The following is a 13,685-nucleotide window of genomic DNA, read 5'->3' as shown; positions in this document are numbered from 1 at the left end:
GCCTGACCTGCTGAGTTACTCCAGCATTTTGTGAATAAATACTGTCGATTTGTACCAGCATCTGCAGTTATTGTCTTATGTATACAACTTATAGAGTCATAGAGTGATACAGCGTGGAAACAGGCCCTTCGGCCCAGCTTGCCCACACCGGCCAACATGTCCCAGCTACACTAGTCCCACCTGCCCAGGTTTGATCCATATCCCTCCAAACCTGTCCTGTCAGTCTGAAGAAGGGTCTCGACCCGAAACGTCACCCATTCCTTCTCTCCCGAGATGCTGCCTGACCTGCTGAGTTACTCCAGCATTTTGTGAATAAATCGAACTGTCCTGTCCATGTACCTGTCTAAATGTTTCTTAAATGTCGGGATAGTCCCAGCCTCAATTACTGTGAGCTTTGAATGAAGAGCTCTGAGCTTAGAACTCAGGCTGAATAGACAGAACTGTTTCACAATTTTAATCGACAACCTGACCTTGTTGAATTCACTGCACATCTGTGATTATTGTGAAGTGGGCCGTGTGATTGCAACAACTCTCTGCTCTGTTTTCATCAAAGACGATTAAATATTCATATAGGTCTGCTCGGATTCAAGCAAACCTCCCGAGGCCTTTCTGTAGCTGTTCATAGTCGTAGAGTGATGCAGCGTAGAAACAGGCCCTTCAGCCCAACATGTCCCAGCTACACTAGTCCCACCTGCCTGCGTTTGGCCCAGATCCCTCCAAACCTGTCCTATCCATGTACCTGTCTAACTGTATCATAAATGTTGGGATGGTCCCAGCTTCAACCACCTCCTCTGGTGGCTCGTTTCATACACCCACCGCCCTTTGTGCGAAAAAGTTACCCCTCAAATTCCAATTAAATCTTTCCTCCTTCACCTTGAACCTATGTCCTCTGGTCTTCGATTCACCCGCTCTGGGGCAAGAGACTCTGTGCAACTACCCGATCTATTCCTCTCATGCTTTTGTACACCTCTATAAGATCACCCGTCATCCTCCTGCGCTCCATGGAATAGAGACCCAGCCTGCTCAACCTCTCCCTGTAGCTCACGCCCTCTAGTCCTGGCAACATCCTCGTAAATCTCTGCACGCTTTCCAGCTTGAACCCTGGCCTTTCACTGTACCTCAGTACACGTGACAATAAACTAAACTAAACTAAAAAACTAACTGAATAAAAGAACTAAATAAACAAACTAAAAAAAGAGGAACATCACATTCACCTTCACAGCACAGATCCCTGAACTGATACACCTGAACCCTAGTCATCAGGTCATAAGTGATAGGAGCAGATTTAGGCCATTCGTCTACTCCGCCATTCAATCATGGCTGATCTATCTCTCCCTCCTAACCCCATTCCCCTGCCTTCTCCCCATAACCCCTGACACACGTACTAATCAAGAATCTATCTATCTCCGCCTTAAAAATATCCACTGACTTGGCCTCCACAGCCTTGTGTGGCAAAGAATTCCACAGATTCACCGCCCTCTGACTAAAGAAATCCCTCCTCATCTCCTTCCTAAAGGAACGTCCTTAAATTCTGAGGCTGTGACATCTGGTCCCAGACTCTCCCACTAGTGGAAGCATCCTCCCCACATCCACTCTATCCAGATTTGAACACAGGTGTTTTGGAGGGGAACAGAGGCTGTAGGAGGTGAGGGAGAGGTGAGGGAGTGAAGGGAGGAGGTGAGAGTGCTGCACCTGTAAATCCCCTCCACCAGAATCAGGATCTTCTTCCAGGGTCTGTGGGTCCGGGGCTGACCGCTGATCACCGCGTCTCGTAGCAGCTTCTCCAGGCTCTGCAGATCTGTGGGACAACACACGCACACACACGTACACATACTGTACACACTCACTCAGAACACGCTGCCCGGAAACTCTTCCGGTTTTAATCAACGGCAAAGCGTGGCGCGTGGCAGTGTTTGCGCTCGTGAGAGCCGGTGGTCAGAGAAGGGGCCGGCGCCGAGAACAACGAGGGACCCAGCGTGGGGGGGGCTGACAAGAACAACGAGGGACCCCAGTGTGGGTGAAGGGGACCGCCGAGAACAAAGGGGGACACAGCCATACTAAACAAAAAGCAACAAGACAAAAAAAGCCATTGAATGCAAGATCGCCGAACCATCCCACTCACAACCAGTTGTGCGGCATTCCTGTTTGCTACGACGCTCAACCCTGGCAAGGGAAAGCTTTTCCAAACCACTACTGACGCTCTCAAAGAGACATTCCTTCCACCGGCACCTCTGAATGTCCTCAGACATTTGCCCTGCCATTTCGTTGTCAGAAAACACATTTATTCACGTAAACTGCGGCTCACTCAAGGGCATTTTTACAATTACAGACTCCTTGAGACCATCATCATCATCATCATCATCGGCGGTCATTGAAGCAAGTATGACTGTCAATAGACAATAGACAATAGGTGCAGGAGGAGGCCAGTCGGCCCTTCGAGCCAGCACCGACATTCAATGTGATTATGGCTGATCATTCTCAATCAGTACCCCGTTCCTGCCTTCTCCCCATACCCCCTGACTCCGCTATCCTTAAGAGCTCTATCCAGCTCTCTGGAGGACGTCTGTGCGTGACTTTGTTTAACGTGGGGAGACTGGTGCACAGACAGCCACCACACGGTCCTTGACAGATCTGGGTCAGGATCCAGTGGCGTGGAGTCCAAGACGACCGGGGACCCTTTCCTGCTGCAGCCTTCATCCATCCGCCTTCCCAGCCGTTGTGACGCTCCACTAAAGTCAGCTATCATCCTCCGCCTGTTCCACCGTTGAGGTCTTGGTCGGATTGCTCTTTGTCAGGGACCTCCCCCTCGACCTTACCGCCATGGGTGACCCTACCAGGAGCGTGGCTCCAGATGGCATCGCTCTCAGGATCTCATAGAAACATAGAAAATAGGAGGAGGCCATTCGGCCCTTCGAGCCAGCACCGCCATTCATTGTGATCATGGCTGATCATCCACAATCAGTAACCCGTGCCTGCCTTCTCCCCATATCCCTTGATTCCACTAGCCCCAAGAGCTCTATCTAACTCTCTCTTAAATCCATCCAGTGATTTGGCCTCCACTGCCCTCTGTGGCAGAGAATTCCACAAATTCACAACTCTCTGGGTGAAAAAGTTTCTTCTCACCTCAGTTTTAAATGGCCTCCCCTTTATTCTACGACTGTGGCCCTTGGTTCCGGACTCGGGGTTCCAGGAACATTTTTCCTGCATCTAGCTTGTCCAGTCCTTTTATAATTTTATACGTCTCTATCATGGCTGATCATCCACAATCAGGAACGTCTCTATAAGATCCCCTCTCATCCTTCTAAACTCCAGTGAATACAAGCCTAGTCTTTTCAATCTTTCCTCAGGACCACACAAGCTTCTCCACCACGACATGGTGACAATCCAGGGAGAATAGACTCCGTAATTCCTATACTCTGGATTCCTCACTCCTTCACCATGAGTTCAGTTTAGTTCAAAGTCACGTGTACCAAGCCAATTAACCTACAACCGAAGGAAACCGAAGATCTCGGAGAAATCCCACGCAGGTCACGGGGAGAACGTACAAACTCCGTACAGACAGCGCCCGTAGTCGGGATCAAACCTGAGTCTCCGGCGCTGCATTCGCTGTAAGGCAGCAACTCTACCGCTGCGCCACCGTGACCACCGTTGAATGGGCTGCACGGTGGCGCAGCGGTAGAGTTGCTGCCTCACAGCGCCAGAGACCCCGGATTCAATACTGGCTGTACGGAGTTTGTACGTTCTCCCCGTGACTTTTCTCCGAAATCTCCAGTTTCCACCCACACTCTAAAGACGTACAGGTTTGTAGGTTAATTGGCTTGGTATTATTGTGGACTCGGTGGGCCTGTTTCCGCCCTGTATCTCTAAAAGTACAACTCAAAACTAGATGAAAAGACAGAAAATGTGAGACAATATGTGCACTAAAGCTTTTCACTCTCCCTCTGCACACGTGACAAGAAACTAAAGCAAACCAAACTAAAATAAGCAGATCAAGAGAGAAGAGGTACAAAATGTGAAGGTATTTATTCACAACATGCTGGAGTAACTCAGCGGGTCAGGCAGCATCTCAGGAGAGAAGGAATGGGCGACGTTTCGGGTCGAGAATCTTCTTCAGACTGATGGGGATTTGTACCAGCATCTGCAGTTATTTTCTTATACAAAATGTGAAGCAAGAGGATGGCTGTGGAGGCCAAGTCAACGGAGATTTGTAAGGCAGAGATAGACAGTTTCTTGATTAGTGCGGGTGTCAGAGGTTATGGGGAGAAGGCAGGAGAATGGGGTTGGGAGGCAAAGATAGATCAGCCTTGATTGAATGGCGGAGTAGACTTGATGGGCCGAATGGCCTAATTCTGCTCCTATCACTTATGAGTATTGGTGGAAGGGAATGGGGGAAGGGAAGGACATGTCTATGTCTATATCTGCAGCAATGACAATGAAACATTCTTGAGTCCCTAGACCCTTGGGGAGTATGCAAAGTGATTCAGTTTTTACGATAGAGTCATAGTGTCATACAGCGTGGAAACAGGCCCTTCGGCCCAACTTGCCCATCATGAGCAACATGTCCCATCTACACTAGTCTGATTTACCTGCGTTTGGCCCATATCCAAATAAACCTGTCCTATAGATGTACCTGTGTAATTGTTTCTTAAACGTGGTGATAGTACTTGCCTTAACTATCTCCTCTGGCAGCTTGTTCCATGCACCCACCAACCATTGTGTAAAAAATTACTCCTCAGATTTCTATTAAATCTTTCCCCCCTCACCCACCTTAAACCTATGTCCTCCGGTTCTCGATTCCCCTACTCTGGGCAAGAGACTCTGTGTACCTACCCGATCTATTCCTCTCATGACTTTATACACCTCTATAAGATCTCCCCTCATCCTCCTGCGCTCCAAGGAATAGAGACCCAGCCTGCTCAACTTCTCCCTATTGCTCGGGCCTCGACTCCTGGCAACATCCTCATAAATCTTCTATGCACCCATTCTAGCTTGACGACATCTTTCCTATAACTTATTTACTATAAGGGTGGTCACGGTGGCGCAGCGGTAGAGTTGCTGCCTTACAGCGCCGGAGGACCCTGGTTCGATCCCGACTACGGGCGCTATCTGTACGGAGTTTGTACGTTCTCCCCGTGACCTGCGTGGGTTTTCTCCGAGATCTTTGGGTTTCCTCCCACACTCCAAAGACGCACAGGTTTGTAGGTTAATCGGCTTAGTGCAAGAGTAAAATTGTCCATAGTGTGTGTAGGATAGTGTTAGTGTGCGGGTATCGCTGGTCGGCACGGACTCGGTGGGCCGAAGGGCCTGCTTCCACGCTGTATCTGTAAACTCAACTGTACTAAAAACATGGCGCAGGCGGTAGACATGGCGTGGTCACTCACTGTTGTGTTTAAACACCCGGATGGTTGAACTCGACAAACGTGCGCCCAGGATCAGAGATGTGTGGTTTAGCTCATCGCTCAGTATAAGGCAGCCCTGCGTGGGAAAGAGTCGCAGAATGTCAGACATGGGGGGGGAGATGGCACGTGACACACACCGTCCCTACTCACCGTGCCGAGAACAAAACGTTTAAAACAAAACACACCGATTGGAACGCGATAGAAATCAACTCCCCCGATACGAAACTTTTTTTTTTTTTAAACGCGCCGGTTTAGAATTTGAAAGAGATCAAAACTCCCGTGACACTTGCCTTACGAACTGTGTTTACGCAGAATTAGTAACGCATGCCGATCCTGCTAATGCTCGCGAGCGACAAATTCTAAACGGAGTTGATCTTTGAAGCTAAATAAACTTAATCCCCCTGGGCTCCTCTGCGTGTAATCTGTGAAGTTTTGTAAACTTTGATCTTTCAGGATTAAGTGCACAGCAAAGGGGAGACGAGGCTTGATCCCTGTTGAGTGGTAATACCACTGCAGTACAGGTGGGACGGATGAAAGGCTCCTTTCTCTTCCCCTTGGATGGGTAAACATTGGTGATCGCACAATGAGAGACTGTGAAAATGGTCGGCTGTAATGGCCAGTGGGGAAGATTTGGTTTAGTTTAGAGATACAGCGCGGAAACAGGCCCTTCGGCCCACCGGGTCCGCGCCGGCCAGCGATCCCCGCACATTACCACCATCCTACACACACACTAGGGCCAATTTTACATTTTTTTTTTTACACCAAGCCAATTAACCTGCAAACTTGTACGTCTTTGGAGTGTGTGAGGAAACTGAAGGTCTTGGGAGAAATCCCACGCAGGTCACGGGTAGAACGTACAAACTCCGTACAGGCAAGCACCGGTAGTCAGGATGGTACCGGGTGTCTCTGGCGCTGTGAGGCAGCAACTCTACCGCTGCGCTGCCCTACGATGCAGTCTCCAATACGTTCCACTGAATTAGACTAATGAATGCGCAGCATGGTGGCGCAGCGGTAGAGTTGCTGCCTTACATCGAATGCAACGCCGGAGACTCGGGTTCGATCCTGACTACGGGCGCCATCTGTACGGAGTTTGTACGTTCTCCCCGTGACCTGCGTGGGTTTTCTCCAAGATCTTCGGTTTCCTCCCACACTCCAAAGACGTACAGGTACGTAGATTAATTGACTGGGTCAGTGTAAAAATTGCCCCTAGTGTGTGTAGGATAGTGTTAGTGTGCGGGGATCGCTGGGCGGCGCGGACCCGGTGGGCCGAATGGCCTGTTTCCGCGCTTTATCTCTAAATTTTTTTTTTTTTTTAATTAAAAAAATGAGGCCACTCGTAACTTCATTTCAGTTTAGTTTAGGGATGCGGCATGGACACAGGCTTCTTCAGCCCACTGAGCCCGCGCCAAGCATCAATCACCTGCACACCAGTTCTATGTTATCCCACTTTCCCATCCACTCCCTGCACACTAAAGGCAATTTACAGAGGCCAATTAACCTACAAACCCGCATGTCTTGCGTAGGAGGAAACCGGAGCACCAAGAGGAAAGCCACGCGGCCAAAGGGAGAACGTGCAAAAATCCGCACAGACAGCAATTGAGGTCAATAGACAATAGGTGCAGGAGGAGGCCATTCGGCCCTTTGAGCCAGCACCGCCATTCAATGTGATCATGGCTGATCATTCTCAATCAGTACCCCGTTCCTGCCTTCTCCCCATACCCCCTGACTCCGCTATCCTTAAGAGCTCTATCTAGCTCTCTCTTGAATGCATTCAGAGAACTTCAGAGAAGTATCAAGATCGATAAGGAGAGGTTGAGTAGGCTGGGACTCTACTCCTTGGTGTGTAGCAGGGCGAGTGGTGATCTAGGAAAATTGACAGGGGAGAGTCAGTGGATGTGGTGTACCTCGACTTTCAGAAAGCCTTCGACAAGGTCCCACATAGGAGATTAGTGGGCAAAATTAGAGCACATGGTATTGGGGGTAGGGTACTGACATGGATAGAAAATTGGTTGACAGACAGAAAGCAAAGAGTGGGGATAAATGGGTCCCTTTCGGAATGGCAGTGGGCGACCAGTGGGGTACCGCAAGGTTCGGTGCTGGGACCCCAGCTATTTACGATATACATTAATGACTTAGACGAAGGGATTAAAAGTACCATTAGCAAATTTGCAGATGATACTAAGCTGGGGGGTAGTGTGAATTGTGAGGAAGATGCAATAAGGCTGCAGGGTGACTTGGACAGGTTGTGTGAGTGGGCGGATACATGGCAGATGCAGTTTAATGTAGATAAGTGTGAGGTTATTCACTTTGGAAGTAAGAATAGAAAGGCAGATTATTATCTGAATGGTGTCAAGTTAGGAGGAGGGGGGGTTCAACGAGATCTGGGTGTCCTAGTGCATCAGTCAATGAAAGGAAGCATGCAGGTACAGCAGGCAGTGAAGAAAGCCAATGGAATGTTGGCCTTCATAACAAGAGGAGTTGAGTATAGGAGCAAAGAGGTCCTTCTACAGTTGTACCGGGCCCTGGTGAGACCGCACCTGGAGTACTGTGTGCAGTTCTGGTCTCCAAATTTGAGGAAGGATATTCTTGCTATGGAGGGCGTGCAGCGTAGGTTCACTAGGTTAATTCCCGGAATGGCGGGACTGTCGTATGTTGAAAGGTTGGAGAGATTGGGCTTGTATACACTGGAATTTAGAAGGATGAGGGGGGATCTTATTGAAACATATAAGATAATTAGGGGATTGGACACATTAGAGGCAGGAAACATGTTCCCAATGTTGGGGGAGTCCAGAACAAGGGGCCACAGTTTAAGAATAAGGGGTAGGCCATTTAGAACGGAGATGAGGAAGAACTTTTTCAGTCAGAGAGTGGTGAAGGTGTGGAATTCTCTGCCTCAGAAGGCATTGGAGGCCAGTTCGTTGGATGTTTTCAAGAGAGAGCTGGATAGAGCTCTTAAGGATAGCGGAGTGAGGGGGTATGGGGAGAAGGCAGGAACGGGGTACTGATTGAGAGTGATCAGCCATGATCGCATTGAATGGCGGTGCTGGCTCTAAGGGCTGAATGGTCTACTCCTGCACCTATTGTCTATTGTCTATTGTATAAAATCATGAGAGGAATAGATCAGGCAGATGCAGAGTCTCTTGCCCAGAGCCGGGGAATCGATAACCAGAACACATAGGTTTAAGCTGAGCAGGGAAAGTTTCACATAGAAAATAGGTGCAGGAGGAGGCCATTTGGTCCTTCGAGCCAGCACCACCATTCATTGAGATCATGGCTGATCATCCACAATCAGTAACCCGTGCCTGCCTTCTCCCCGTATCCCTTGATTCCGCTAGCCCCTAGAGCTCTATCTAACTCTATTTTAAATTCATCCAGTGAATTGGCCTCCACTGCCTTCTGTGGCAGAGAATTGGACAAATTCACTACTCTCTGAGTTTATTCTCATCTCAGTTTTAAATGGCCTCCCCTTTATTCTTAGACTGTGGTACCTGAAGCTGCTGGAGGAGGTAGTTGAGGCAGGGACTATTGCAACGTTTAAGACAGGTAGACAGATACATGGATAGGACAGGTTTGGAGGAATGTGGACCGATCGCGGGCAGGTCGGACTAATGTAGCTGGGACATGTTTGTCGGTGTGGGCGAGTTGGGCTGAAGGGCCTGTTTCCACACTGTATCACTCTATGACTCCCCACCAGGCTCACTGTTTCACTGCGAGACGTTTGCTCCACAGGTCTTCACTGAAGATACAGATGGTGCCCAACACAGGCAACTCAGAAGTGGATCTGCAATCGCACATTACAAACTCAAACTCACCTTGCCAGCCAGGGCCGGAATATTCATAGAATTAGTGGCGAAACCCATGCCGAATGTCATTGCTGCCTCCACTTCCAAAAATTGGGCGACCAACTCCTCCAGCTGAATGTGCTTGTCAAGGTTACCTGCAAAACAACAGAACCCATTAGACGTGACGTATACTGGCATGTTATGGCTATGGGGAGAAGGCAGGAAAATGGGAAAATAGGAGGCAGAGATCACCTATGATCGAATGGCGGTGTGGACTCAATTGGCGGTGCTGGCTCGAAGGGCCAAATGGCCTCCTCCTGCACCTATTTTAGACAATAGACAACAGGTGCAGGAGTAGGCCATTCGGCCCTTCGAGCCAGCACCGCCATTCAATGTGATCATGGCTGATCATTCTCAATCAGTACCTCGTTCCTGCCTTCTCCCCCATACCCCCTGACTCCACTATCTTTAAGAGCTCTATCTAGCTCTCTCTTGAAAGCAATTTCTATGTTTTCTATCTGGATCTAAGTATTACAGGCCTCCTCCATCATCCTGCACCTACGATTGCCTCGGTTAAACACAGGGAGTTGACATTCCTGACCTTTCCCACTTGTATTCTGTGGCTCAATCTGACTTCAGTTCAGTTCAGTGTCACATGTACTGAGGTACAGTGAAAAGCTTTTTGTTGCGTGCTAACCAGTCAGCAGAAAGACAATACACGATAACAATCGATCCATTTACAGTGTGCAGATACACGACAAGGGAATAGCGTTTAGTGCAAGGTAAAGCCAGCAAAGTCCGATCAAGGATAGTCCGAGGGTCACCAATGAGGTAGATTGTGGACTTAAAAGTCATAGAGCGACTGACCACGTTGCTATTTGGAGAGCTAGGAATTGGCAGACAGAGTTTGCGTCGGGCCGTAAAGGAGATGTCAGAGGCAGCCGAGGAAGGCAGGAGGTGGAATTGCTGGAGAAGAAATAGTTTCAGTGGGGAGCAGAAAGGACATGTGTAACACATGGTTTGTGTATTTGTTTGCAAGTGTGTTCCATGTAAGTGTATCCCTGGTTTATGTGAGGTTGATAGTTGTGGCGTTACGACGGTTTAATGATGGGTTAGGATAAATGGAAGACAGGATGCGAGTGTTTAGTATTTGTTTGAGTGAATTAATCGTCTGTAGTTTCCTTTATCTAGTGGATACTGATTGCATAGGTGGCGAGAGCAGGTATTGAGGGGGGTAGTTATGGGAAGCCAGAACTAACTGGTGAACCTTCCCGAGGTGTAGGACAGACTAGGCACAATTTACGATTTTTACTGAAGCCAAATTAGCCTGCAAGCCTGTACGTCTTTGGAGTGTGGGATGAAAGGGACATAAAGCTGGGTGGTAGTGTGAAGTGTGAGGAAGATGCTATGAGGTTGCAGGGTGACTTAGACAGGTTGTGTGAGTGGGCAGGTGCATGGCAGATGCAGTTTAATGTGGATAAATGTGAGGCTATCCAGTTTGGTGGCAAGAACAGGAAGGCAGATTATTATCTGAATGGTGTCAAGTTAGGAAAAGGGGATGTACAACGAGATCTGGGTGTCCTAGCTCATCAGTCACTGAAAGGAAGCATGCAGGTACAGCAGGCAGTGAAGAAAGCTGATGGAATGTTGGCCTTCATAACAAGAGGAGTTGAGTATAGGAGCAAAAGGTCCTTCTGCAGTTGTACAAGGCCCTAGTGTGACCACACCTGGAGTACTGTGTGCAGTTTTGGTTTCCAAATTTGAGGAAGGACATTCTTGCTATTGAGGGCGTGCAGCGTAAGTTCACGAGGTAAATTCCCGGAATGGCGGGACTGTCGTATGTTGAAAGACTGGAGCGACTTGGCTTGTATACAATGGAGTTTAGAAGGATGAGAGGGGATCTTGTTGAATACATATAAGATTATTAAGGGGTTGGACACGTTAGAGCCAGGAAACATGTTCCAGATGTTGGGGGAGTTCAGAACCAGGGGCCACAGTTTAAGAATAAGGGGTATTAAAACGTAGATGAGGAAAAACTTTTTCACTCAGAGTTGTGAAGCTGTGGAATTCTCTGCCTCAGAAGGCAGTGGAGGCCAATTCTCTGGATGCTTTCAGGAGAGAGTTAGATAGAGCTCTTAATGATAGCGGAGTCAAAGGATATGGGGAGAAGGCAGGAACGGGGTACTGATTGTGAATGATCAGCCATGATTACGGTGAATGGCGGTGCTGGCTCGAAGGGCCGAATGGACTACGCCTGCACCTATTGTCTATTGTCTATTGAAACCGGAGCACCCCGAGGAAACCAACGCGGTCACGAGAAGAAGGTGCAAACTCTGCACAGACAGCACCCAGAGTCAGCATCGAACGGGGATCTCTGGCGCTGTCAGGCAGCAACGTTTCCACCGCGTCACCGTGCCACCCTTTAACAGCTGCTCCTTCCGAACACAATTCAAAGTACAAGTGACCTGTGTTTTGTTTTCTTGAAGTGTACGCTTGATTAGATGTTCGACCAGAGTTTGGAGCAAAGCACTTTTGTTTTCCTTTGCTTTTGATCTATTGCCAAGAGATTACAAAAACATATCTTAGATGCGCTGCTTCAAGCCAGCAGTAATTCAGACCCCATGGGAGGTAGAAAGAAGACAGGAACAACTTGCCATGTAGCAATAATCTGAAACCTCTTTCAGGCTGGTCTAGGCACTGAGGAAAGCCAATGGCAAGTTGGCCTTCATAGCGAGAGGATTTGAGTAAAGGAGCAGAGGTCCTACTGCAGTTGTCCAGGGCCCTGGTTAGACTACCCCCGGAGTATTGTGTGCAGTTTTGGTCTCCTAATTTGAGGAAGGGCATTATTGCTATTGAGGGAGTACAGAGTGGGTTCACCAGGTCAATTCCCGGGATGGCGCGACTGACGTATGATGAAAGAATGGAGCGACTGGGCTTATGTTCACTGGAATTTAGAAGGATGAGAAGGGATCTTATAGAAAAATATAAAATTCTTAAAGGATTGGACGGGCTAGCTGCAGGAAAAATGTTCCCGATGTTGGGGGAGTCCAGAACCAGGGGTCACAGTTTAAGAATAAGGAGTAGGCCATTTCGGACTGAGATGAGGAAAAACCTTTTCACCCAGAGAGTGGTGAATTTGTGGAATTCTCTGCCACAGAAGGCAGTGGAGGCCAATTCACTGGATGTTTTCAAGAGAGAGTTAGATACAACTCTTAGGGCTAACGGAATCAAGGGATATGGGGAGAAAGCAGGAATAGGGTACTGACTTTGGATGATCAGCCATGACCATATTGAATGGCGGAGGTGCTGGCTTGAAGGGCTGAATGGCCTACTCCTGCACCTATTTTCTATCTTTCTATGTTTCTAATAGTCATTAACTACATCTCATGGTGGAATAATTAAATCTATGTAAGCTCATAAGTCATAGGAGCAGAATTAAGCCATTCGGCCCATTCTGCCATCAATCATGTCTGATCTATCTTTCCCTCTCAACCCCATTCTCCTACCTCCTCCCCATAACCCCTGACACCCGCACTAATCATGAATCTGTCAATCTCCGCCTTAAAAATACACCGTGACGGCCTCCACAGCCTTCTGTGGCAATGAATTCCACAGATTCACCACCCTCTGATGAAAAGAAATCCTCCTCATCTCCTTTCTAAAGGTATGTCCTTTCATTCTGAGGCTTATGAGACAATAGACAATAGGTGCAGGAGGAGGCCATTCGGCCCTTCGAGCCAGCACCGCCATTCAATGTGATCATGGCTGATCATTCTCAATCAGTACCCCGTTCCTGCCTTCTCCCCATACCCCCTGACTCCGCTATCCTTAAGAGCTCTATCCAGCTCTCTCTTGAATGCATTCAGAGAATTGGCCTCCACTGCCTTCTGAGGCAGAGAATTCCACAGATTCACAACTCTCTGACTGAAAAAGTTTTTCCTCATCTCAGTTCTAAATGGCCTACCCCTTATTCTTCAACTGTGGCCCCTTGTTCTGGACTCCCCCAACATTGGGAACATGTTTCCTGCCTCTAACGTGTCCAACCCCTTAATAATCTTGTACGTTTCGATAAGATCTCGTCTCATCCTTCTAAATTCCAGTGTATACAAGCCTAGTCGCTCCAGTCTTTCAACATATGATAGTCCCGCCATTCCGGGAATTAACCTAGTAAACCTACGCTGCACGACCTCAATAGCAAGAATATCCTTCCTCAAATTTGGAGACCAAAACTGCACACAGTACTCCAGGTGCGGTCTCACCAGGGCCCTGTACAACTCTCCCACTAGTGGAAACATCCTCTCCACATCCACTATATCCAAGCCTTTCACTATTTGGCAAATTTCAATATGGTCCCCCCCCTCATCCTTCTAGTGAGTACAGGCCCAAAGCCGTCAAACGCTCTATTTTTTCTATAAACATATTTCATTCAATCCCTTTTGGACGATTCTTGCTATGGAGGGCGTGCAGCGTAGGTTCACTAGATTAATTCCCGGAATGGCGGGAC

General features: G+C 48.3%; 1 protein-coding gene across 2 annotated transcripts in view; it reads right to left on the bottom strand.

Annotated features, from left to right (window-relative positions):
* sptlc3 (serine palmitoyltransferase, long chain base subunit 3) overlaps positions 1-13,685 on the bottom strand; it is a 55,053-nt gene that overhangs the window by 14,271 nt on the left and 27,097 nt on the right. For both annotated transcript variants that reach the window (XM_078405942.1, XM_078405943.1), the window contains exons 5-7: positions 9,212-9,336; positions 5,382-5,475; positions 1,693-1,798 (exon numbers count right to left, since the gene is read on the bottom strand). In XM_078405942.1, the coding sequence (XP_078262068.1) occupies positions 1,693-1,798; positions 5,382-5,475; positions 9,212-9,336 (325 nt within the window). The remainder of the gene's footprint in view (positions 1-1,692; positions 1,799-5,381; positions 5,476-9,211; positions 9,337-13,685) is intronic.

This window comes from Rhinoraja longicauda, chromosome 9 (assembly GCF_053455715.1).
Source record: "Rhinoraja longicauda isolate Sanriku21f chromosome 9, sRhiLon1.1, whole genome shotgun sequence".
NCBI classification, from domain to species: Eukaryota; Metazoa; Chordata; class Chondrichthyes; order Rajiformes; family Arhynchobatidae; genus Rhinoraja; species Rhinoraja longicauda.
This window is presented reverse-complemented; position numbering and strand designations above follow the sequence as displayed.